The sequence below is a fragment of the Jaculus jaculus genome, chromosome 14 (assembly GCF_020740685.1).
Source record: "Jaculus jaculus isolate mJacJac1 chromosome 14, mJacJac1.mat.Y.cur, whole genome shotgun sequence".
In the NCBI taxonomy this organism is placed as follows: domain Eukaryota; kingdom Metazoa; phylum Chordata; class Mammalia; order Rodentia; family Dipodidae; genus Jaculus; species Jaculus jaculus.
The window spans coordinates 1,081,520-1,107,347 of record NC_059115.1 but is presented as its reverse complement, the minus strand read 5'-3'; the positions used below and the strand labels follow the sequence as shown (position 1 = coordinate 1,107,347).

At 44.0% G+C, this 25,828-nt stretch overlaps 1 protein-coding gene across 1 annotated transcript; it reads left to right on the top strand.

The window, feature by feature from the left end:
* The first annotated feature begins 1,085 nt into the window (after nt 1-1,085).
* Nucleotides 1,086-21,660, top strand: LOC101595109 (zinc finger protein 780A). Its single transcript, XM_045134132.1, has 5 exons — nt 1,086-1,375; nt 5,072-5,210; nt 8,027-8,153; nt 10,799-10,897; nt 18,502-21,660. The coding sequence occupies exons 2-5, from the start codon at nt 5,202-5,204 to the stop codon at nt 19,920-19,922; spliced, it is 1,656 nt and encodes a 551-aa protein (XP_044990067.1). The 5' UTR covers nt 1,086-1,375; nt 5,072-5,201; the 3' UTR covers nt 19,923-21,660.
* Nucleotides 21,661-25,828: the final 4,168 nt, after the last annotated feature.

Sequence of the window (25,828 nt, the reverse complement as noted above, 5' to 3'; positions counted from 1 at the left end):
TAGCCCAGTTTTAATATTTTGCTTATATTTATTTATTTTTCAGGGAGATAGAGATGGAAAGAGAGAATGGGTGCACCAGGGCCGCCGTGTGCATCTGGCTTAGGTGGGTCCTGAGGACTCGAACCTGGGTGCTTAGGCTTCGCAGGCAAGCAATTTAAGCGGTAAGCCATCTCTCCAGCCCTGTATTTTGTTTTAATATTTTATTTTTATTTATTTGACAGAGAAAGAGGGGAAGAGAGGGAGGGGGTCAGAGAGAGAGAGAGAGAGAGAGAGAATATGAATGGGCGCAACAGGGCCCGCAGCCACTGGGAACGAACTCCAGACACATGCACATATGCATATGGCTTACATGGGTCCTGTGGAGTCGAACCTAGGTTCTTTGGCTTTGCAGGCAAACGACTTAACTGCTAAGCAATCTCCCCAGCACTGTATTAAAAAATTAAATTTATTTATTTTCAATCCGAGACGGAAGTGGGAAAAGGGTGCGCCAAGAATCTTTTGCCACACTACTATCTCCAGACACATGCGCCACTCTGTGCACTTGGCTTTACTTGGGTACTGGGGAATCGAACCCACGACTTCGCGTTCTGCAAGCAAACGCCTTTAAACCGCGGACCGAATTTCCCAGTGTACGCCACGCCCCTGCCAACTTCCGGTGCCCTTCTATCGCTCACGCCGCCCGTCCAGGTGTGTCTGCGTTAGGCGAAAGTCGCTGTCTGCAGAGGTCTCCACAGAGTAGAACCGCCGCGGGACCAGGCTGGCAGTGCAGCAGGGCCGGGAGAAGGGGGGACGCTGCTCACAGGGAGGAGCCCCGGGGAGACGGCGGGGCTGCAGTCCAGGCGCGTGCGCGGGCGGCGGCTGAGGGAAACTTTCCCCGGGAGCGTGTGCGCGCACGCGAGCGGCGGGCAGACTCGTGTGCGCGTGCGCGGCCGAGGGAAGCGCGCCTAAGCGACGTGTGCGCGTGCGCGGACGGTGGCGGAGGGAAGCGACTTCGGGACCGTGTGCGCGTGCGCAGAGGGTAGCTGACGGGGAAGCCCCCGGAGCGTGTAGGTTCGCCGGCTAGTGGGTGAATGGGACTTCTGCGCGCGTTAGTGGGTAGAGGCTGACTGGGACTCTCGGACGCGTGTGTGCGCGTGCGCGGGCAAGGCCTGACGGGGCCTCAGGGTGTGCGTGGGGCCATGGCGGGCTCTTCTGTGGGGGCGTGCGGCTGAGAGGCCTGTGCGCATGCGCGCGAGGTCCAGCGAACCCCGGCTGTCCCTGTGCAGGGTCCCTGTCACTTCTCAGCTGCTGCCGCCGCCTTGTTTCCGCTCTAGGTGTGGGAGCTGCCCGGGCTGGGCGTCCTGAGTGAGTGAGAAGCGACGCTGTCCGCGAGCAGGTACGGAGTGAAGGTGCGGCGCCCCGAGTCCCCTGGTCAGCCGCGCGCTTGACCCCCTCGAGGTCTCCCCGCGCTGTCCCCCGCCGCGCCCGCGTCGTCCCGCCCCTCTAGTCCACAGAGGTTAGTGGTACAGCTTCATTTAGAGCCCGCTTTGCTGAAGAGGTAAGTGTTCAGGTAGAGTCACACACCAGATGCCTTTTGGTCTTGAATGGCCTCCTTTTCAGAGGACAGGTGGTTGGGGGCTTTCAGTTTCCCTGTGCAGCTTTCCTTGTCAGCATTTGTTCTCTCTCTCTAATGTTAGACATTCTAAGAAAGATGAAGGATTTATTTTCTATTTCTCTGCTGATTCTTTTTCACATGCCTGTTGGCTTTGTTTTTGTTTTTTTCTTTGGGAAAACATCTACTCATATTTTTTTGCCAATTTTTTTTCTTTTGTTTGTTTGTTTTTTCAAGGTAGGGTTTCAGTGTAGCCCAGACTGACCTGGAATTCACTCTGTTTTCTCATGGTGCCCTCGAACTCACAGCGCTCCTCCTACCTCTTCCTCCTGTGTGTTGCCCATGTTTTAATTGGGGTGTTTCCTTATAACCGAGTTGTTTGAATTTTATTGTTGTTTATTTTTATTTATTTATTTGAAAACGACAGACTGAAGGAGAGAGAGAGAGAATGGGTGCATCAAGGCCTCCAGCCACTGCAAACGAACTCCAGATGCATGCGCTACCTTCTGCATGTGGCTTGCTTGGTGGGTACTGGGGAATTGAGCCTCGACCAGGTCCTTAAGCTTCACAGATAAGCGCTTAACTGCTAAGCCCTCTCTCCAGCCCCGAGTTGTTTGAGTTTTATTTAAAAAATTCTTTGATGACTTCAAATTAAAAGAAATTAATGGAGAGAGGTGGGGATATGATGGAGAGCAGAGTTATGAAAGGAAAAGTGGGGGAGGGGAGGGAAAGGGAGGGAAATACCATAGTTGTCTGTAAGTATAGAAATTGTCAAATATATATATTTGACAAATACGTATGTATGTATGTATGTATATATGTGTGTGTGTATACACACACACACACACACACACACACAATATGTATAAAATCCTTGAGCAGAAGTTTTGCAGTGTCAGAGATGGACATTGCAAATATTTTTCATATTGTCTTCTCACTCTGTTGATTGTTTCCTTTTCTGTGCAGAGCTTATTTAGTTTTATGTAAATCCTGCTGCTATTTGTTTGTATGTTTCTTTTGGTTTTTCAATCCAGCGTCTCACTCTAGCCCAGGTTGATCTAGAATTCACTATGTAATTTCAGGATGGCCTTGAATTCACAGTGATCCTCCTACCTCTGCATTCCAAATTAGGATTAAAGGTGTGCACCACCCCGCCGGGCCTGTTTGTTTTGGTTTTTTTTTTTGAGGTAGATTCTCACTCTAGCCTGACCTGGGATTCCTTATGTATTCTCAGGGTGGCCTCAAACTCACAGTGATCCTCCTTCCTCTGCCTCCTGAGCGCTGGGATTAAAGGCACATGCACCACCATGCCTGTTCTTGGTTTTGAAGTCTGTGTTTTTACAGTGATATCCAACACGGCATTGCCTATTGTGGTGGCACACAATGGTGAGATTACCACAAGCATACTTGAGAGCCACACATGATATGGAACATGCCAATGATTTCAGCACAGAAGATGGAGGCAGGAAGCTTAGGAGCTCAAGGCTAGCCTTGGCTACATATGTAGTGAGTTTGAGCCTGGATCCTTTGATAGTATGTTATGCAGCTAATAAAGTTATCTTTTTAGGGGTGGGGAGATTTCCAGTGGGTAAGAGCACTTGCTGTGCATGCATGGGGACGTGAGTTCGACCCCTAGCGCTCACTTAAAAAGCCTGGACATGGCTCCATATACCTGTAGTACCAGGAAGAGCACTGGAGCTCACTGGTGAGCCAGTCTAGCTAAAAAAACTAGAACTGCAGTTTCAGAGAGAAAGACTCTGTCTTGGGGAAATAAGGCCAAAGAGTGATAAAAGAAAACACTTATTTACAGCCTGGGCTAGAGTGAGACCTTGCCTCAAGAACCCCCCCCCCCAAAAAAAAGCAAACACCTTATATACTCTTTTGGCATCTTCATTCATACAGACAGGATGTACGGATCTACACACACATATGCCACCACATACCGTACACCACACATGCACCCCAAATCTTCTATTTATAAGTAATCGTGTTTGGGTGGGAGAGATGTTTCAGCAGTTAATGGCACTTGTTTGCAAAGCTTTTATCTTTTCAAATGTTTTTTATTAACAAGTTTCATGATTGTAAGCAATATCCCATGGTAATACCCTCCTACCCCCCACTTTCCCCATGAAACTCCATTCTCCATCATATCCCCTCCCCATCTCAGTCAGTCTCTCTTTTACTTTGATGTCATGATCTTTTCCTCATATTATGATGGTCTTGTGTAGGTAGTGTGAGGCACTGTGAAGTCATGGATATCTAGGCCATTTTGTGTCTAGAGGGAGCACATTGTAAGGAGTCCTACCCTTCCTTTGGCCTTATATTCTTTCCGCCACCTCTTCCGCAATAGACCCTGACCCTTGGAAGGTGTGATAGAGATTGCAGTACTGAGCACTCCTGTCACTTCTGGAATGATGCCCTCTGAGTCATCCCAAGGTTACTGCCATCTGAAAAGAGAAGGTTCTCTACCAAAAGTGAGAGTAGCATTAATATAAGGGTATGAACATTCAGAGAAGTGCTTACTGGGTAACTTGATAAGCATAATATATACATTCAGCCAGACAGCAGCAGACATTAAACCTCTAGGGTTCATGACTGCCCCTCTTTTAAGTTTTCAGTATCAGGGATGTATTCCCTCCCATGGAGCAGGCCTCCAGTCCAATTAGAGGACAGTTGGTGTCCACCATGACAGACGTGCCACTATTGCATCCATTGGCTCATTTGGCCTGGCTGGCCAAATATAAGGCTTGCAGTGTCCACTGTTGACTATCTTCACTGGTGATTTCTCTTTCTCCCATTGAACTGCATGCAAAATGGCTTCTTCTAGCGTTCTGTCAGCTGGTCTACATGGAGGAAGTTATCAGCTCAGTTCCAGCAGGATTTCTCAGTGGCCTTGCAGCCCGACTCCCACATTTTTTAATGCAGGGCTGGCATTTGAACAAAGGGCTTTGTACATGCTAGGCAAGCACTGGTACCACTGAGCCGCATCCCCAGCCCTCGAAGTTCACTTAACAGGAATGCGTACAGAATGCTGAAGCTGCCTGAACATTTTCAGAAGCACACTCTCCAGTTGTGCTCACTTCACCCAGCCCTGAGCTCCCAGAGTAGCTCTAGTTTGGATGGTTTACCCTGCCTCTAAAGCGCATGGCTGGGGTAGGAGGGTCTGCACAGTAGAGTAGCAGAAGCCCAGTCCTAGACCATGCATGGAAGGAGGATGGGCTGCACTCTGGAGTCTCAGGCTCAGGGCAGAGTACTTAAACTGTGTAACTGCCTTGCACAGTGGGCTCTGGGGTCAGGAGAGTGTTCACCCAGACTCTTGTCTGCTACTAGTTTGAGTGTGTAAGAGCGTGTGCATGCATGTGTGTGAGTGTTGGGAGGACTGACACGTGAGAAGTAAAGTTGGATGATGACAGCATTACGTCGATTCCGTCCCCTGGGAGCAGTGAGGTACAGTGATGTGAGGTCGTCTTTGTTCTCCAGGAGAGGAAGCCATGGTGAAGGCATTATGTTGATTCCATCCCCTGGGAGCAGTGAGGCGCAGTGATATGAGGTCTTTGTTCTCCAGGAGAGGAAGCCGAAGACGAGCTGCTGACTCTGCAGTTCTGAAAACATGGTCCCTGTAAGTTGGCATGTTTCCCTTGCACAGAAGATGACTTTGAGATCAGGTGACGCCCTTCACGAAGCTTCCTAAGCATCCCAGAGCCTTCAGCATGTCTGCCCTTTACAGAGGGTTGGAAGCTCAGAGCTTGTCCTGTGTTGACCTTGTTCCAGCCTGTATCCAAGTTTTCTTTGAATTACATTCCTCAGCAGCTGCTCTGTGCTCAGTCCTGGTTGGGGAAGATGGGGTGCTGTTGGGGCAGCAGAGGCATTGTCCCCACAGGGAAGTGGGCATTTCGGAGTTGAGAGGTGGGGGGGGGGGTGCTGTTGGGCACAAGAGGCATTGTCTACACAGGGAAGTGGATATTGGGTTGAGAAGTGGGATACAGGCTGTTGGGGTAGGAGAGGCATTGTCCCCTTAGAAGAGTAGGGCATTATGGGTTTGAAGATGATGGACTCATTTTATCACACTTGCACAGCCATGACATCTTTTCCCGGGTTTTCGGTTTCCAGGTAAATGAGACAGCACAGTTACAGAAAATGGCCTTGTTCTACATGTGTAACGATGTCACATATGATACGTGTGTGATGAGGTGACCTGCTTCATAGGCTTTTATGTATTCAGGCTGGTACATAGCAGCCTAGCAGCAGACACAGCAAACTGCAAGGGAACCTATTTCAAGCAGGCTGGGGGAGAGGCAAACATCGCAGGGTTCCTAGATCTCCACCCAAGGGCCCCTCCAGAACACGTACAGATATACACACAAAAAATTATTGTAGCCAGGCTTTGAAGCACATACCAAGTACTTGGTAGGCAGAGGTAGGAGGATCATTGAGTTTGAGGCCAGCCTGGAACTACAGAGTGAGTTCCAAGTCAACCTGGGGTACAGTTGAGACCCTATCTCAAAAAAAAAAAAAAAAAGTCATGACACAAAAAAAATCTTTTTCTTTTATCTGATACTATAACTTGAGTCAAGAGTATTTCTTTGTTGTGGGTAAACCTTGCTTTAAAAAAAAAAAAACTTATTTATTTGAGAGAAGGGGGGGAGGGAGAGAATGGGTGGGCCAGGGCCTTCAGCTGCTGCCAACCAACTCCAGATGCATGTGACCCTTTGTGCATCTGGTTTAGGTGGGTCCTGGGGAATCAGACCTAGGTCCTTTGGCTTTGCAGGGAAGTGCCTTAACTGCTAAGTCATCTCTCTAGCCTGTAAATCTTACTTTTTAAAAAAATTTTTATTAACATTTCCCATGATTATGAAATATATCCCATGGTAATTGGTAATTCTCTCCCTCCCACCCCAAATCTTACTTTTTTTTTTAAAGTTTTTTTTTTTTTTTTTTTTTTTTTTTTTTCGATGTAGGGTCTTACTCCAGCCCAGGCTGACCTGGAATTCACTATGGAGTCTCCTGGTGGTCTCGAACTCACAGCAGCCCTCCTATCTCTGCCTCCCCAGTGCTGGGATTAAAGGTGTGTGCCACCACGCCCGGCTCTAAAAAAGTTTTTTTACATTTACTTATGTGACAGAAAAAGAGAGAGAGAATGGGCATGCCAGGGCCTCCAGCCACTGCAGATGAACTCCAGACATGTGCAACCCCTTGTGCATCTGGCTAATGTGGGTCTTGATGAACTGAACCTGGCTCCTTTGGCTTTGCAGGCGAATGCCTTAACCATTAAGCCATCCCTCCAGCCCTAAATCTTACTTTTATTGATATTGATCTTTGAGGACTTTTTTAAAGAAACATTGTATATTAGAGGAGCAAATGTAAAAGAAGTGGGAATAATTGGGGTGACAGTGACATAGCATGATCTCAGAGTTCATAACTGAGCGACCTCATAGTGAACTCCCACTGGAAAAGCACACTGCTGAAAGGGGAGCTAGTCATTAGGAGGAAAAGCACATCTTGCTTACTGTTAAAAGTTACAGGTAAAACGTTGGAGTAGTAGGCAGCTAATTAAGGGACTTAAAGCACATCTGAGCAGGTCATGGTAGCTCATGCCTTTATCCCACCACTTGGGAGGCAGAGGTAGGAGGATCATTGTAAGTTTGAGGCTCACCCTGGGACTACAGTCTGAATTCCATCTTAGCTTGAGCTAGAGTGAGACTGTTGCAGTCAGGTTTACATTGCTGGTAGAAATCATCCAAGCAAGAGCAGCTTGTAGAGGAAGAAGGTTTATTTTGGCTTACAGGCTCAAGGGGAAGCTTCATGATGGGAGAGGAAATGGTGGCATGAGCAGAGGGGGGCATCACCCCCTTGCCCACATAAGGTGGACAACAGGAACAGGAAAGTGTCCAACACTGTCCAACACTGCCAAGGGGAAACCAGCTATAACACCCTTATAAGCCCATCCCCAACAATACTCTGCCTCCAAGAGGCTCTAATTTCCAATTGCCATTAGACTTGCCAGTTCAGCATGGAAGGGTGTCAGCAGAAAATGTGGACAACGTGTCAGCCTTTTAGAAAGAACAGAACAACAGAGGATATAAGAAGACAGCATATATAAGATCAATGACTGTATCTACTGCTGGGGATTAGCAGTGCCAGCAAGGCAGGTGAGAAGTAAGTCAAAGTAGGTAGTGATGTCTGTGGGCAGATACAGCAGGCACAGTGGTTAAGTTCAACTTTGCATCCTCACAGGGTAGAGCTTCAAGGATATGATGTGGTGCTTTATGTGGGCAGGTGCAGCAGGCACATGATGGTCTTACAGAGATGACCAGCAGGATTCAAGAGTGGGCAGCTGCCCTGTGGGTTTCTGTATGGCTCCTTTCCTACAGTTCAGTCCTTCCCCTCTGCCTTCTATCTTGAATTTCACTGTAACACTTGTGTCTGTGGTTTCAGGGCTCAGTGACGTTCTGGGATGTGGCTGTTGACTTCTCTCAGGAGGAGTGGGCATGCCTGGATGCTGCTCAGAGGGGCTTGTACAGGGACATGATGTTGGAGACCTACAGCAACCTCGTCTCAGTGGGTAAGGCCGTCTTCCCCAGCAACACAGGATGCATTCTTTACACTGTTGGCTTGCTCCATTGTTAGTTAAAACACATAGGGCTGTCTTTGAAGAGGTAGCTGAAGGACGGCATTTGGCTGCTGCCTGTCATCCCAGCACTTAAGAGGCTGAGGCAGGAGAACTGCTGTGAGTTCAAGACCTGCTGGGGCTACAGAGTGAGACTCTGTTTCAAAACAAAATAAAAAAGCATTTGCCTCCTGCCCACCACTTGGAGATTCTCTTCCTTTGAGGAGTTGTTCTCTGTAAGTTCCAGTGTGCTCATAATGAAGGAACTGGACACATATTGAAGATCACTGTCTAGATTTCATGTTGTGTGATCTCAGACTTTCTCAGATGGCTGTCATTGTTTGGTGCCAGGGTCTTGCTGTATAGCCCAGGGTGGCTTGGAACTCACTGTGTAGTCCAGGCTTGCCTCAAACTCATTGATCCCCTTGACACAGCCTCTCTAACTCCCTAGTGATGGCATTACAGGATTATTCTACCATACAAAGATTCATTCTTTCACCTTTTCTTCTCCTCCTCTTCCTCCTCCTTTCTTCTTCCTCCTTCTCATCCTTCCTCCTCCTCCTCCTTCCTCCTTCTTCCTTCTCCTTCTTCTTCCTCCTTCTTCCTCCTCCTTCTTCCTCCTTCCTTCTTCTTCCTTCTTCTTCCTCCTCCTTCCTCCTCCTCCTTCCTCTTCCTCCTCTTTCCTCTTCCTCCTCTTTCCTCTTCCTCCTCCTCCTTCCTCCTCCTCCTTCCTTCTCCTCCCTCCTCCTCCTTCTTCCTCCTCCTCCTTTCTCCTCCTCCTTTCTCTTCCTTCTTCTTTCTCCTCCTCCTTTCTCTTCCTTCTTCTTTCTCCTTCTTCCTTCTTTCTTCTTCTTCCTCTTCCTTCTCCTTCTTCTTCTTCCTTCTTTCTTCTTCTTCTCCTTCTTTTTCCTTTTTAATCATCCTGGTGTCCCTGCAAGAACAGTGTCTCATTTTCCTCTCACCAAGCCTGTGCAACTTCCCTAACACTGTTTTGAGTTGGCAGTATCCATCTGAAAGTGTACACATTCTGTTTCCTTCAACAAACATTGCCTTTACCTGCTGCATAGTGAAAACTAGAGGGCATGAAGTTTGTTTCTCCTGGAGTGACTATACTGAGGAGGGGCTGCAAGTGTGTAAGAAAGTACATAAACTATAATAAACATAACCATTTTCAGGGCTGGGAGTGGAGCTCAGTGATAGAGAACTTGTCCTGCATGCTCAAATCCCTGGGCTCCATCCCTAGCACCATATACAAAAAAATTTAAATAAATAAATGAAGGCTGGCTTAGCTGTTAAGATGTGGTTAAGGTGCTTGCTGGCAAAGCCAAAGGACCCAAGTTTGATTCTCCAGTACCCACATAAAGCTGGATGCCCAAAGTGGTGTATGCATCTGGAGTTCATTTGCAGTGGCTAGAGGCTCTGGTACACTCATTCTGCCTATCTGCTTTCTCTCTCTCTCTCTCAAATAAGTAAAATATTTTATTTTTATTTATTTGAGAGAGGCAAAGAGGCAGAGTGAGAGGTGGGGGGAGGGGTGGAAGAATGGGCACACCAGGGCTTCTAGCCACTACAAATGAACTCCAGACAAATGTGTCACCTTGTGTATCTGGCTTATGTGGGTCTTGGGGAATCAAATAGAGGTCCTGTGGCTTTGCAGGCAAGTGCCTTAACTGCTACGCCATCTCTCCAGCCCCCGTAAGTAAAATATTTATTAAAAAAATGATAAACAAAAGGTCCCATTTGTGAAAAAAATTAATTCAAACGTAAAACTTTATGAAATTTTGCATTGTTTCATACTAGATAATAGTCAAGGTATTTGGATATATTATTTTACCTAGCATTAACACTATAAAATAGTTATTATCTACCCCATTATTAATTTTATTAGTTCTGTAGCTTTCAAAAAAATAATTTCATTTTATTTATTTGCACATGGGGGGATGGGAATGCCAGGATCTCTTGCTACTTCAATAAAATACCAGCTGCATGAACCATTTTGTGCACCTGGCTTTACTTGTGTACAGAAGAATGATGTCGAGGCTGTTAGGTTTTGCAAACCTTTAACCACTGATCCCTCTTTCCATCCCCTATTTCTGTATTTTTTGAAACTGTCTTACGTAGCTCAGGCTGGACTTGTACATCTGTTTCTCCTGGCAGAATTGGAACACAGAGTTTAAAGGGTCTTGCCTCAGATGGTACTGTTATAGGGTGCCAGAGACAGGATTTGAACTAGACTAATCTGGCTTGAAAGTTCAGGTTCATACCACTAAGTTATAATTCCTCTCAAGGGATAAGACCCGAAATAAGCTTAAGTGAAATTAAGTCCTTTTTCTAAAACAGTTGGCTTCTCACTCAGGTTTCCTTTTTATCCTTCTCTGAAGTCTTTTGTCAGTATCATTTTTCTGAGCCAAGGATCCTGCTATGTAGCTCAGGCTGGCCTAGATGCTGCAGCCTTCCTACCTAAGCTCCCCCAAGTCTTGGACTCCCAGACAGTCACCACCAGTACAGGCTCATATATTCAAGTAGGTCTCAAGAGTTATAAACATAAGCTTGTATTTGTAAAATCTTACATGATATGTCACTTTTTTTCCTCCTTTAAGTGGGAAGCTCCATTTCCAAGCCAGATCTGATCGTGTTCCTAGAACAAGAGAAAGAGCCCTGGATGGTTGTGAAGGCAGAAGCAAGCAGGGAGGACTCAGGTAAGTGAGAGACAGGTGGTCAGGAGATGCCTCCTTGTCAGGGACTGTCCCTAGGATCAGAGAAGAGCCACATACTGACATTTAGTTTCTGTGAACTTCCTACAAAGACCAAGGCCTTTTGATAAAAATGCCTGGGACCCAGGAGGAAAATCAAGATCATAGGAGCTATCAGAGGAACTTTCTACATTACTAATCACCTAAGTTTTACTCTTATTTCCTTCCCCTTTTATTGAAATGGGCACCTTCTCTCAGTGTACATTTTTATTAAAGTAGGCACCCTCTCTCAGTATTTTTTTAAAGATTATTTATTTATTTATTTGAGCGTGACAGAGAGAGAAAGAGGCACATAGAGAGCGAGAGAGAGAATGGGTGTGCCAGGGCTTTCAGCCACTACAAATGAACTCTAGACGCATGCGCCCCCTTGTGCATCTGGCTAACATGGGTCCTGGGGAATTGAGCCTCGAACCGGGGTTCTTAGACTTCACAGGCAAGCGCTTAACCACTATGCCATCTCTCCAGCCCACAGTGTTTTTTTTTTGTTGTTGTTTGTTTTTTTCAGGATATGGTCTCACTCTAGCCCAGGCTGACCTGGATTTCACTGTGTAGTCTCAGGGTGTCCTTGAACTCATAGTGATCCTCCTACCTCAGCCTCCCAAGTGTTGGATTGAAGGCGTGTGCCACTACACCTGGCTCAGTGTACATTTTTATTTATTTTATTTTATTTACTTATTTATTTTGGTTTTTTGAGGTAAGATCTCACTCTAGCCCAGGCTGACCTGGAATTCACTATGGAGTCTCAGGGTGGCCTCAAACTCACAGCAATCCTACTACCTCTGCCTCCCGAGTGCTGGAATTAAAGGCATGTACCACCACACCCACTTGTGCATTTTTATTTTTATATTTTGGTTTTACAAGGTTGGGTTTCACTCTAGTCCAGGTTGACCTGGAACTCACTATGTAGTCTCAGGGTAACCTCAAACTCATGGCGATCCTCCTACCTCTGCCTCCCAAGTGCTGGGATTAAAGGTGTGCACCACCACGTCTGGCTCAGTGTTCATTTTATTGGAGTGGGCACCCTCTCCCTGTGTACATTTTATTGAAATAGTCACCCAATCGCAGTGTACATTTTATTGGAGTGAGTACTTTTTCCCAGTGTACATTTTAGGCCAGTCTGAGACTATATAGTGAATTCCAGGTCAGCCTGGGCTAGAGTTAAGACCCTACCTCAACCCCCCACCAAAATAAAGAATGAAAATATAAGGTTCTTTTTATTGTTGTTATTGTTTGTTTTTTTGTTTGTTTGTTTGTTTGTTTTGGTTTTTTGAGGTAGGGTCTCACTCTAGCTCAGGCTGACCTGGAATTCACTATATTGTCTCAGGGTGACCTCATACTCATGATGATCCTCCTACCTCTACTTCCTGAGTATTGGGATTAAAAATATAAGTTATGAATACAAGAAATAGAGTCTGTAATAAAAAGTAAAGGATGGAGATTTACTTAGATGCACCCAGCAGGTACAGCTCTTCTGAGGAAAATGCTGTGTTGGATATTTTGTATAAAAAGCTAGGCCACAAAAAACAAAGCTAGGCCAGGGCTGGAGAGATGGGTTAGATTTTAAGGCTCTTGTCTGTGAAACCTAAAACCTCATGTTTGACTCTCCAGGTCCCACGTAAGCCAGATACACAAGGTGATGCAAGCACAAGGTTGCATATGTATCTGGAGTTCAATTGCAGTGGCTAGAGGTCCTGACATACCAATTCTGTCTTTCCTCTCTGTCTCATTCTCTCTCTCATAAAGGCATGTGCCACTACACCCAGCCAAAAAAAAAAGCTAAGCCAGAATATCCTAGGGCAATGAATAGTGAGCAAAGCACAAAGATACTGACCAGATGGTTTCATGTTCTAGGCCTTCAAAGGTGGCATAGAGATGGGGAGTGCAAAGGACGGTAGCTTGATGTGACCTCTTTTCCTGATAATGTTGGTGTTGAACAGTAAGGACTGACTATTCAAAAGTAGTTTTAGATACTATTCTTCAATTTTTGTATACATCATAATGATATTTTAGAGATGTTGAAAGACAATTTGTGTGACTTATTTATTGAAGCATGAGAGAGAAAGAGGCAGAGAGAATGGGCACGCCAGGGCTTTTAGCCACTGCAAATGAACTCCAGACACATGCACCACTTTGTGCATCTGGCTTACATGGGTCCTAGGGAATCAAACTGAGGTCCTTTGGCTTTGTGGGCAAATGCCTTAACCACTAAGCCATCTCTCCAGCCCTTATTTTAAGAAATTTTGGTTCTGAGGCTGGGAGATGCTCAGTGGGTTAAGTGCTTGTGCACAATCCTGGGGCCCTGAATTCAGATCACAGCACAAATGTGAAAGGCCAGGCATGGTGGTGCACACCTGTGATCCCTTCCTGGGGAGACAGGAACAGAATTCCTGGGGCTCACTGGCTAACTATTTGAGGTGGTTTAAAATCACATGTTCTCCGTAAACTTGTGTTCTGAATGCTTGAATCCCACCTGGTATCATTTTGGGAGGTGGAGCCTTGCTGGAGAGGTGTGTCCCTGGGGCTAGACTCTGAGGTTTATTAGCCTCCTTTTTTTCAGATTCTTTTTATTATTATTTTTTAAAAAAATTTACTTATTTGAGAGTGACACAGAGAGAGAGAAAGAGACAGAGAGAGAGAGATTGAGAACGGGCGCGCCAGGGCTTCCAGCCACTGCAAACGAACTCCAGATGCATGCGCCCCCTTGTGCATCTGGCTAACATGGGACCTGGGGAACCGAGCCTCGAACTAGGGTCCTTAGGCTTCACAGGCGAGCGATTAACCACTAAGCCATCTCTCCAGCCCTATTAGCCTCCTTTTTGCCAGTGCTAGTTGTCTCACGCTCCTGCTGCTGGTTTCTGCCTGCTGTGGCAGTGCTGATACCAGCCTCTGGCCATGCTGTAATTTCCCAGGCCACCATGAAGGTTATATTCATGACTGAAAGCCAAAATAAAATTTTTTTCTGTGCTGAAGAAATGCCTTATTAGTTAAGGTACTTGCTGGCAAAGGCAAAGGACCCAGATTCAATTCCTTAGGAGCTGTGTGAAGGCAGATGAACACAATGGCACACGTGTCTCAAGTTTGTTTGCAGTGGCCAGAGGCTCTAGTACACCCGTTCTCTCTCTAAAATGAGTAAAAAAACATTTCCTTCAATCAGCTGCTTTTTTTTCTTCAATCATCTGCTTTGGGTCAGGTGCTTTATCCCAGCAATAAGAAGGTGACTGTGGGCTGAAGAGATGGCTTAGAGGTTAAGGTGTTTGCCTGTGAAGCCAAAGGTCTTAGATTCAATTCTCCAGGTCCCATATAAGCCAGATGCACAAGGTGGCACATGCATCTGGAGTTCATTTACAGTGGCCAAAGGCCCTGGTGTGCCATTCTCTGTCTCTGTATCTTCCTCTTTCTCTCTCTCTCTCTGTCTCTGAAATAAAGTTAATTTTTTTTTTTTTTAAAGAAGGTGCCAGGCATGGTAGTGCACACCTTTAATCCCAGCACTCAGGAGGCAGAGGTAGGAGGATCACCATAAGTTCAAGGCCTCATGAGACTATATAGTGAATTCCAGTTCAGCCTGAGCTAGAATGAAACCCTCCCTTGGAAAACCAAGGGGAAAAAAAAAAAAAAAAAAAAAAAAGACTGCAACGCTAGTCAACCAGAACAGTGAGTTCTAGGTTCAGTAAGAGACCCTGTCTCAAATAGTAAGATAGAGAGTGATTAAGGCACCCAACATTGACCTCTGGCCTTAACACTAGTGCATATGCTGACAAACATCCCACCAAACACAGTATTATTTTTCAGCCTACAAATCCAAGGGAAGTTCGTCAATGTTGGAAAACCTGATTCCCATTCACAGATTCAAGCCAAGAGAAAAACCACTAACGGCCTGCACCACAAACTCAAAAAGAGACCTGTTAAGCTGGGTATAGTGGCACATGCCTTTAATCCCAGCACTCGGAAGGCAGAGGTAGAAGGATCACTGTGAGTTTGAGCCTACCCTGAGACTACATAGTGAATTCTAGGTTGGCCTGAGCCAGAGTGAGACCCTATCTCAAAAAAACAAAACAAAATGGAAAAAAAAGACCTGCTAGCGCTCAGTCTGCTGTCCACACTTTGGGACTTTTGGGCTGAATCAGATCTGCCTCCAGTGGTTACCTCCTCTAGCCAGGCAGCAAGAGACCCAGGTTACAAGCTTAATAAAACACTTGAGACTATGGGGCCATGCATTCACATTCAAAACACTATAATCTACTCTGGCCCCTACAGACTCATAATCATCTCATTCTGCTAATTGCATTCAGCCCAACTTCAAAGGTCCCATGAGCTTTGGTGATTTAAGACTGATCTAAAGTTCCAAGTCTCATATGAGATTCAAGAGTTCTGTGAAATCAAAACAGGTTACACATTTCTAACATATAATGGCACAGAGTAAATAAACATTTCTGTTGCAAAAAGGCTCACAAAAAGTGATTAGACTAGTTCAAAATTAATAACTATTAACAAACATCACATACCTGCATTTCAAGTTCAACATTTATAACTACTGACGAGTCTCTGGAATTCCAGTTCTACCCTTCCAGCTGGGTTGGGCAGCTGCAGAAAGTATACATCCAGAGCCCACAGTGCTCCTTGGAAGCCTTTGGACAGTCCTGGTATATCCAAAACATCTTCAGGTCCCTACCACAAACCATGGTCCATCTATAATGGCCTCACTGGCCTCTAGTACAAGAAAACTGTCCCAGCCGGGCGTAGTGGCGCACACCTTTCATCCCAGCACTCAGGAGGCAGAGGTAGGAGGATCACCGTGAGTTAGAGGCCACCCTGAGACTCCATAGTGAATTCCAGGTCAGCCTGGGCTAGAGTGAGACCCTACCTTGAATTCCCCCCCCCCCAAAAAAAAAGAAAAAGAAAACTGTCCTCTTTCACATGCTGCATTTCAGCAGTGGCTCCTGGCACCAGGTGTCCTCCATGACCTGCTTCCATGAATTTCTCATGCTTACAGTACTAATACCAGGTGTGCAGCAACACAGTCATTTTTCCATTCCAGGGAGGAAATAAATCATGGTCTTGAAGAGTAAGTGACCTTTTCAGAATAAATAAATCATGGTCCTGAAGAGCAGGTGACCTTTTCAGAATAAATAAATCATGGTCCGGAAGAGCAGGTGACCTTTTCAGAATTTTTCTTTCAAAAGAGTTTGCTGAGCATGGTGGCACATGCCTGTGATACCAAGACTCTGTAAACCAAGGTAGGAGGATCGCTGTGAATTTGAGGCCAGTCTGAAGCCACATAGTGAATTTCAGGTCATCCTAGGCTAGAGTAAGGCCTTACCTTGAAGATTAAGAAAAAAAAAAAAAAAAGATAAATACATGAATTTGCATTTCTATCATTCAGTCTTTCCTGGGTGGAATTTGCCTCAGGCATCTTTTCCATCATTTCAATATAAAGCAGTTGGATTACCTTTAATGGTGGTAGTAAACTGCTTACCAATAGCAGTTTTACCATAAAACCAGTCTCTGTGCCAGAGTAACTTTAGTTTTCTTTAAAATTTTCCAACTTTAAGTTGCATACCTTTCAATTTTGTGTGTTCTGCCAAGCACACCAACCCATACTTTTGTTTGTTTGTTTTTGTTTTTGTTTTTGTTTTTGTTTTTCGAGGTAGGGTGTCACTCTAGCCCAGGCTGACCTGGAGTTCACTATGGAGTCTCAGGGTGGCCTCAAACTCATGGCAATCCTCCTACCTCTGTCTCCCAAGTGCTGGGATTAAAGGTGTGTGCCACCATGCCTGGATCCATACTTTTTTTTTTTTTTTTTTTTATGAAAGAGAGAGAATTGGTGCATCAAGGCTTCTAGCCACTGCAGTTGAATTCCAGACACATGTGCCACCTTGTGTACATGTGTCACCTTTTGCATCTGGCTCACATGGGTTATGGGGAGTCAAACCTGGGTCCTTAGGCTTCACAGTCAAGTGTCTTGACCACTAAGCCATCTCTCCAACCCCCAGTCCACACTTTTAAATTCAACTTTGATCAAATTATCTGGGCATGGAGAAGAATGCAACAAGCCTTTCAACACTTTCAACAAAGTTTTCTGCTGTCATTCCTTCCCCTTTGAAAATGTATACTAACACAATTCTCTTTTCATTTAGCATTTTCAAACTCTTTTTCCAGTCCTAGGTACCAAGTCTTGCCATATTCCTACAGCACAGAATTTCCAAACAACCAAAATCCACATAGTCAGATTCATCGAGCACACACTCTTCTGCCATTACCAGTTCTGTTGTAGTCAGTTTCAGGTTCCAGAGATTATCATCCAAACACATTTTAGGGGAGGAAGGGATTTATTTCATTTTACAAGTCCAGGGGAAGTTCTATCAATGATGGAAGAAGGTGGCTCCCTTTCACAAATCCAAACTTGAACAGGGATCCATCAGTGCTCAAATTGCTCTACATACCTTTGGGCTGAACTCCAGAAACTATCCCCAGTAACACCTCCAGCCAGGCAGCTGGATACCCAAATTACAACTTATTTGTCTTTATTTATTTTAGAGAGAAAATTGGCATGCCAGGGGCTCAGCCACTGCAGTCAAACTCCAGATGTTTGCACTACCTAGTTGGCATGTGTGACCTTGCACTTGTCTCACCTTTGTGAGTCTGGCTTACGTGGGATCTAGAGAGTTGAACATGGGTCCCTAGACTTTGCAGACAAGTACCTTAACTGCTAAGCCATCACTCCAGCCCCCAAATAATAATCTTAATAAAACACCTGGGTCTATGGGGGCCATACATTCAACTACCACAGATACATACAGGCCACATGTAAGATATCAGATCTTTCTGTGTTACTTGAATATCATCATATCTGTACAGGGACTTGAACCCAAGTCAAAGTGCTTGTATCTCTGAACTCTATCCCTATCCTCAAGTATCAATGTTTGTAATAAGCTTACTGAGTGATTTTGATTTACCTCTTAATTTCAAAAAGTGAACCTGCATCCCTTTTAAGAACGTCATCTCACCAGGTGTGGTGACACATGCCTTTAATCCTAGCACTCAGGAGGCAGAGGTAGGAGGATCATCATGTGTTTTTTGAGGCCACTCTGAGACTACATAGCAAATTCCAGGTCAGCCTGGTCTAGAGTGAAACCCTACCTCAGAAAACCAAAAAAAGGGCTGGAGAGATGGCTTAGCGGTTAAGCACTTGCCTGTGAAGCCTAAGGACCCCAGCTCGAGGCTCAATTCCCCAGGTCCCACATTAGCCAGATGCACAAGAGGGGTCATGCATCTGGAGTTCATTTGCAGTGTCTGGAGGCCCTGGCGCATCCATTCTCTCTCTCTCTCTGCCTCTTTCTCTGTCTGTCGCTTTCAAATAAATAAATAAAAATAAACAAAAAATATTTTAATATTAAAAAAAAGAAAAAAAAGAATGCCATCTCACATTAACCTGCATAATGGACACTCATCTTGTTCTTGTTCACATTATTTTAGTGTTTGGTCATTTAGTGGATTTGGCATGTGTGTGTGTTGGAAAAGTCAAGTGTATATGCTTTGTCCTTTTCTTTCAGATTTGGAGTCACATTATGGACCTGAGAAAATATCTCCAGAAAATCATATTCATGAAATAAACTTATTGAAGCAGAGCAAAATTCTTGACCCCGAAGCCTCCAGTTTTAGAAATAACTCAGAATATAGTGGATTTGAGAAACTACCACAGTACCCAGCAGGATGTGTCGGTGAGCTCAGTAGCAAGGAGAACATGCCTGCTTATACCTGCCATACCCCTTCTCACGATCTAGAAAAACTACATGAATCCAAGGAATGTGGGGAAGACTTTGGTTGTAGTTCAAATCTTACTCAGTACCAGAGAATTCAGACTGGAGAGAATCCCTTTGGATATAAGAAATGTGGGAAGACCTTTGGCCTTCATGAACAACTTTCTCAGCATGAGAAGACTCATACTGGTGGGAAGCCCTTTGAGTGTAATGAGTGTGGAGCAGTCTTCATACATCAGTACCAAGCTATTGAGCATCAGCAGATTCATACTGGTGTGAAACCCTATGAGTTCAAGGAATGTGGGAAGTTCTTCAGTCTTGGTTCTGATCTCACTTGGCATGAGCATATTCATTCTGGAAAGAAGCCCTTTGATTGTAAGGAATGTGGGAAGGCTTTTCGATACTGTTATCTACTTATTGATCATCATAGATTTCATACTGGTGAGAAGCCCTTTGAATGTAAGGAATGTGGGAAAGCTTTTAATCATGACTCACACCTCATGCGACATCAGAAAATTCATACTGGTGAGACACCCTTTGAATGTCAGCAGTGTGGGAAGTTCTTCCATACTAACTCAAATCTTGTTCAACATCAAAGGATACATACTGGTGAGAAACACTATGAATGCAAGGAATGTGGGAAGTTCTTCCGTCGTGCTTCACATCTTACTCGGCATCAACATATTCATACTGGAAAAAAGCCCTTTGAATGTAAAGAATGTGGGAAAGCTTTTTATCGTGGGTCACACCTCATACAGCATGAGAGAATTCATACTGGTGAGAAACCCTTTGATTGTCAGCAGTGTGGGAAGATGTTCAATACTCGCTCAAACCTGGTTCAACATCAGAGTATACATACTGGTGAAAAACCCTATGAATGCAAGGAATGTGGAATATTCTTCCGTCTTTCTTCAAGTCTTATTCGGCATCAGCGTATTCATACTGGAAAGAAGCCCTTTGATTGTACGGAATGTGGGAAGGCTTTTGGTTATCCTTATCAGCTTACTGCACATTACAGAGTTCATACTGGTAAGAAACCCTTTCAATGTAAGGAATGTGGGAAAGCCTTTAGTCGTTCCTCAGACCTCACACAACATCAGAAAATCCATTCTGGCGAAAAACCCTTTATATGTAAAGAATGTGGGAAGGCTTTTATATATCATTGTCGACTTACTAAACATTACCGAATTCATAGTGGTGAGAAACCATTTTAATGTAAGCAGTGTGGGGTAATCTCCAGTACCAGCTCAAACCCTGTTCAACACTAGAGTATTCGTACTGGTTAGAAACCCTGCACATGTAATGGATGTGGGAAGGCCTTTAATCATCACTCAAACCTCATGAAACATCAGAAATTTACTCTGCCGAGAAACCTTTTTACTATAAAGACTGTGAGGAAGCCTTCATTCTTCTCACACAGCTTGCTCAACATCAGCATTCATACTGAAGCTCTATGAATATCAGCAGTGTGGGAAGGCCTTTAGACTTCACCTACGGCTTTCTCAACATCAGAACACTCATACTGTTGAGAAACCTTTTGAATGCAAATAGCGTGGGAATGCCTTCGGACATCAGTATCAACTTACTGAACATCACATTTCATACTGATGTGAAACCCCGTCAGTGTGAGGAACGTGGGAAGGGCTTCCACACGCAAGCCTCAGAGCCATCAGAGAACCCACGCTGGTGGGAAGCCCTTTGAATGTCAGGAATGTGGGGAAGCTTTTTGCCATCATTACCAATGTCTTAGGTGTTAGAGAATTCATACTGGTGAGAATCCCCATGAATGTGAAGAATGGAAGAAACACTACTTGTGGTAGAGACCTGACAGTGTATCAAAGGATTCAAACTGGTGAGAAACCATGCCAGTGTAAAGAGCGTGGGAGTGCCTTCATTTGTAAATCAAACCTAGTTAAACATGCTAAAATTCATAATGGTGAAAAGCCCTACTAATGTAAGGAATGTAGAAAAGCTTTTAGCAGCAATTCTGAACTGACTACATCAGAGGATTCATACTAACCTTATGATTGTAAGGATCATGGGAAAATTTAGATTTAGTTCAGGTTTCATATCAAGTGAGATTAGTCATACTGGTATGGAACTTACCAGTATAAGGACCTGAGGGTTTCCTCAACATAAAAGAATTCATACTGGAGAGAAACCATATGAGTATAAAGAACATGAGAGGACTTAGTTCAGTGCTTCCTACACATCAGAGAATTCATACTGGTGTGAAACCCTATGAGTATAAGGTATGTGCAAAAGCTTTTACTGTAAACAGTAAGCTTACTTAACCTCAGAAAATTCATAAAACAGCACTCAGGAAGCAGAGGTAAGAGGATTGCTGTGAGTTTGAGGCCAACCTGAGACTACATAGTTAATTCCAGGTCAGTCTGAGCTAGAGTGAGACCCTACCTCAAAAAACCAAAAGCTAAATGAATAAAGTGTGGACAAGCCTTTGTGTGAAAAGTTTACTCAACATCAACTCATTTGGGTGAAAAAATTCTATGACTTAAGGAATGAATGCTGAAGAGAGGTCTTTACATTCTAAGGTGTTCAAGCAAAAACCTTCCCACATTCTTATTTTAGAAAGTGTTTTTCACCAATGTGAATACATTTTGTTGATGAAGACCTAGGGCATAATACAAGTTCCTGGTGATAATGGAGGTGGATACATACAATCTCAGTGCTTGGAAAGCTGAGACAGGATGATTGTGAGATGGAGACAAACTTGTTGCTACAAAGTAAGACTAAAGTTAGTGACTGAAAACCATCTCTGGTCATTTCTGCTGGATGGATGCAGATTCTTGGGCATCTGCTTGCTGCCATTTGACTCTTCCGTGTTTCAGCAGGGTTACTCCAGTCATTTCTATGTGTTCCTTAGTGCTGGGGTTGGTGTCCATTCTTATCTGCTGCGTGCAATGTCCCTAATAAACTTGTTCAAATTCTAAAGTGGCTGTTGTCAATCGTTGTTCTGTATGGAACAATGTCACAAAAAATGGCATGCATAACAGTAACTTCACAATTACCATGAAAAAAAAAAACCTCTAAAAAATTCTATAGCATTCAAAATAATTGCATTGCCCTCTGTCTACCCAGTACAGTCTGTGTACCCTAAGGAGAATTAACTACATTTTTCTATGCTCTAACCATTGTATTTGTGTTGCTGGGGATTGATTCCATGGTCTTATGTATGCTAGGTCAGTGCTCAGTCACCTAAGTACACCCCTTGCTCCTAACCATTATATTTTATGTACAAAGGAAATGAGATTCATTTGAAATCTTTTAGGGAAAAGAAGTTTGTAGGCAAAAAGATAAAACAATGAAAGTAGACCCCCCCCCCAAAAAAAGGGAAAAAATTAGTACCTTGTAGACAGTATTGTTTTGCAATGTCAGGAGCCATGTACAAGCCATCATTAATTAAATGTTATATGTTGGGAAAGATGATATGTGCCAGATCTCCACTCACAGCTGCAGTTTGTTGTGAGCAAGCTGTGTGTAGAGAATTTGGTATGTCTGAATAGTTAAAATTGTTAGTTTAACATGGGTCAAATAAAAACAAAATTAGGAGCAGGGAGATAGCTCAGTGGTTAAAGGCACTTGAGTCCAATTTCTACCTCCCTGGGTTCTATTCCCCAGTACCCACATAGATTGAGGTGCATGAAGTGGTGCATACATTTGGAGTTCATTTGCAGTGGCAAGAGTTCCTGGTGTGCCCATTCTTTGATCACAAATAAGTAACTAAAAAAAACCTCAACTTTTTTTTGTTGTTGTTTCTTGTTTTGTCTTTTTTTTTTCAAATTTTTATTAACAACTTCCATGATTATTAAAAAAAAAATCCCATAGTAATACCCTCCCTCCCCCCACTTTCCCTTTGAAATTCCATTCTCCACCATATCCCTTCCCCAGAACTCAATTTCTAAAACAACATTAAAGTGGTAACATAACTTGGGTGATGTGGTTGATACAGTACTGTTCAGTGTGAACAGGAAGCCAAGACTCTTTGCTGGAATCTGACTTTATTTCAGCACCTTAGCCCAAGGTATATGAACATTCCCTGGCACATTATTTGACAAACTTAAAATGTTAAATATTCAAGACAAGAATCTCCAAAAGAAATTCTGAATAATTAGGCCATCAACAGAGCCAAAAAGATTTATCAGATATGGCTGGTGTGGTGGTGTAAACCTTCCCCAGCACTCGGGAGGCAGAGGTAGGAGGATCAAGATGACCATGAGTTCGAGGCCACCCTGAGACTACATAGTGAATTCTATGTCAGCCTGAGCTAGTGTGAAACCCTACCTCGGGGGAAAAAAAATTAAAAAAATTTATAAGATTAATTAGAGTGTGGTGTTGCATGCCTTTAGTCCCAGCATTTCTGAAGCTAATATAGGAGGTTTATGGTGAGTTTAATGTCAACCTGGGGATACAGAGTGAATTCCAAGTCAGCTGTGCTTAGATTGAGAGTACCACATAACCTAAAAAGACAGCTTTCTTTCATTTTTTTTAAAGCCACTTTATATCAAAGCTGATTAAGAAAAGAAAGGGTTGGGGATATGACTAGGTGGTTAAAGGCACTTCCTTGGAAAGCCTGCAGACCAACTTTGATTTCCCAGCCCACCCACATAAACCTGGGTCAGCATTCATTTACAATAAAGACGACTTGCATGTGCATATACACATGACAAAATGATTTTTAAAAGTATGACACCATTATGACATTGTTCATTTGCAAGGGTATATGTCATTTTTCCTATTGAGAAAAGTTCAGGGACAGGGTGATGGCTTTGCAGTTTAAACATTGCTTGCTTCCAAAGCCTGCCAACCTGGGATTAATTCCCTACTACCCATGTTAATACATACACAAAATTATGAATGCATCTAGTATTTGTTTGCAGTAGCAGTAGGCCCTAGCATACACACACACAACCTCTGGTCACAAAAATGTCTTTGAATAATTTGATGTGATTTTATTCCAGTGTATTGTAAAATCAACAGTGGCAACTTATATTAGATTTCTTCTGTATATATTTGTTAGGTACAGTCTTAATTTCATTTCTATTGCTGAGGACTGAACCCAGGTGTTTATGCTTCCAAGGAAAGTGCTCTACCACTGAGCTAAGTCCCCAAACTCCAGAATCAATTACTGTTTATTTGCAAGCAGAGAGAGACAAAAATGGGCATGTCAGGGCTTCCAGACACTGCAAACAAATTCCAGATGTGTACACCACTCAGTGCATCTGGTGCTATGTGGATACTGGGGAATCAATCCTGGCTTTTATTAGGCTTTGCAAGCAAGTCCTTTAACCATTGAACCATCTCTCCACCCTCCCTTTATTATTATTTATTTATTTATAAGACAGAGAATAGGTCTCTTACTGCTTTGACACGTCTGATTTTCAGTACTTAACTGCACCTGTAGTATAATTTCACATTCAAATTTTCTAAGTACTTAACAAGTTTGATGGTGTTATATTGACTCTGTTAGCTTATTTCCCCATCCCCCCCCCTTTTTTTTGAGTATGGATTCAACTCCATGAGCCTGCCTTTTAAAAATTTTATTTATTTGAGAGAGAGAAAAAGGCAGAGAGAGAGAATGGGCATGCCAGGTCCTTCAGCTGCTGCAAACTCCAGATGTGTACGTCCCCTTGTGCACGTGTGTTACGTAGTAATGCTTGCATTACTGTTTGTCTGGCTATACATGGGATCTGAAGATTCAAACATGAGTTCTTAGGCTTTGCACCCAAGTGTCTTAGCTGCTAAGACATCTCTCCAGCCCGATGAGCCATTGTTTTTGCATATGATATGCCTACGTGAGGTATGCATGTTTGTATGTGTGTGGGTATGTGTGTTCACTTGAGTGGGTGGGGGGACAAAATGTACCATCAATAATCTTCCTAAATTGATGCCCACCTTATTGAAGACAGTGTCTTGCTGAACCTGGTGCTCATGAACTCAACTTCACAAGCTGCAGGGATTGCATTTCTTCCCCAGTGCTGGGAATAGTTGCATGCCTCAGTACCCAAATTTTATGTGGGTGCTGAGGTTCATAAATCAGGTTTTCATGCTTTCACAGAAAGTACTGTGCATCTAAGCCCACTGCTCCCTGCAGCACACGAGGGACCTGAAGTCCTCTCAGTTCCTTTCAGAAAAGAGCGCTATTAGAGAAACACATGCATGACTGGTGCAGGATGAAGAAGAGTCAAACTCATAATGGGATAAGTTCAATAATGTCAGAGTGGGCTGGAAAGATGGCTTAGTGGTTAAGGTGCTTGCCTGCGAAGCCTAAAGACCCATGTTCGACTCTCTGGATCCCATGTAAGCCATACACACAAAGGTGAGGCAAGCACAAAGTCACACATGGCCACTAGGTGGCACAAACATCTGGAGTTTGGTTGCAGTGGCTGAGGCCCTGGCATGCCAATTCCCTATCTCTCCTCTCTCTCTAAAGAACAAAAAAGATTTAAAAAAAAAAATAATGCCAGATTGGAGCTGAATGAGGTGGCTCACGCCTTTAATCCCAGTGCTTGGGAGGCAGAAGTAGGAGGATCTCCAAGAGTTCAAGGCCATCCTGCCTGTGGCTACGAGGTGAATTCCAGGTCCGCCTGGGCTATAGTGAGATCCTACCTCGAAAAACCAATATATATATTAGTGTCAGAATGGAAATGCCATTTCAATCTTAAATTCACATTAATTCCTGTCCAGTCCACTTAAATTTCTGCAGTCATTTGAACTTAGCACATTCAAATTTAGTAGTGATTTTGTTTTGTGTTTTGTTTTTCAAGGTAGGGTCTCAACTCTAGCTCAGGCTGACCTGGAATTCACTATTTAGTCTCAGGGTGGCCTCAAACTCATTGTGATCCACCTACCTCTGCCTCCCAAGTGCTGGGATTAAAGGTGTGTGTCACCACCCCTGGCTGGTTTCCTCACAAATGTGATTTCTGTGCTGTAAAGTAAGTTGGTCACTGAATAAAAATGCACATTTGTTACAAGGTTTTTCACCTGTGTGAATTCTCTGATGTCAAGTAAGTTTCCCACATTCGTTCCACTTACAGGTTTTCTACCAGTATGAACTGTGTCCTGTTGAATAACTGCTGCTTGAAGATGAAAGGCATTCCAC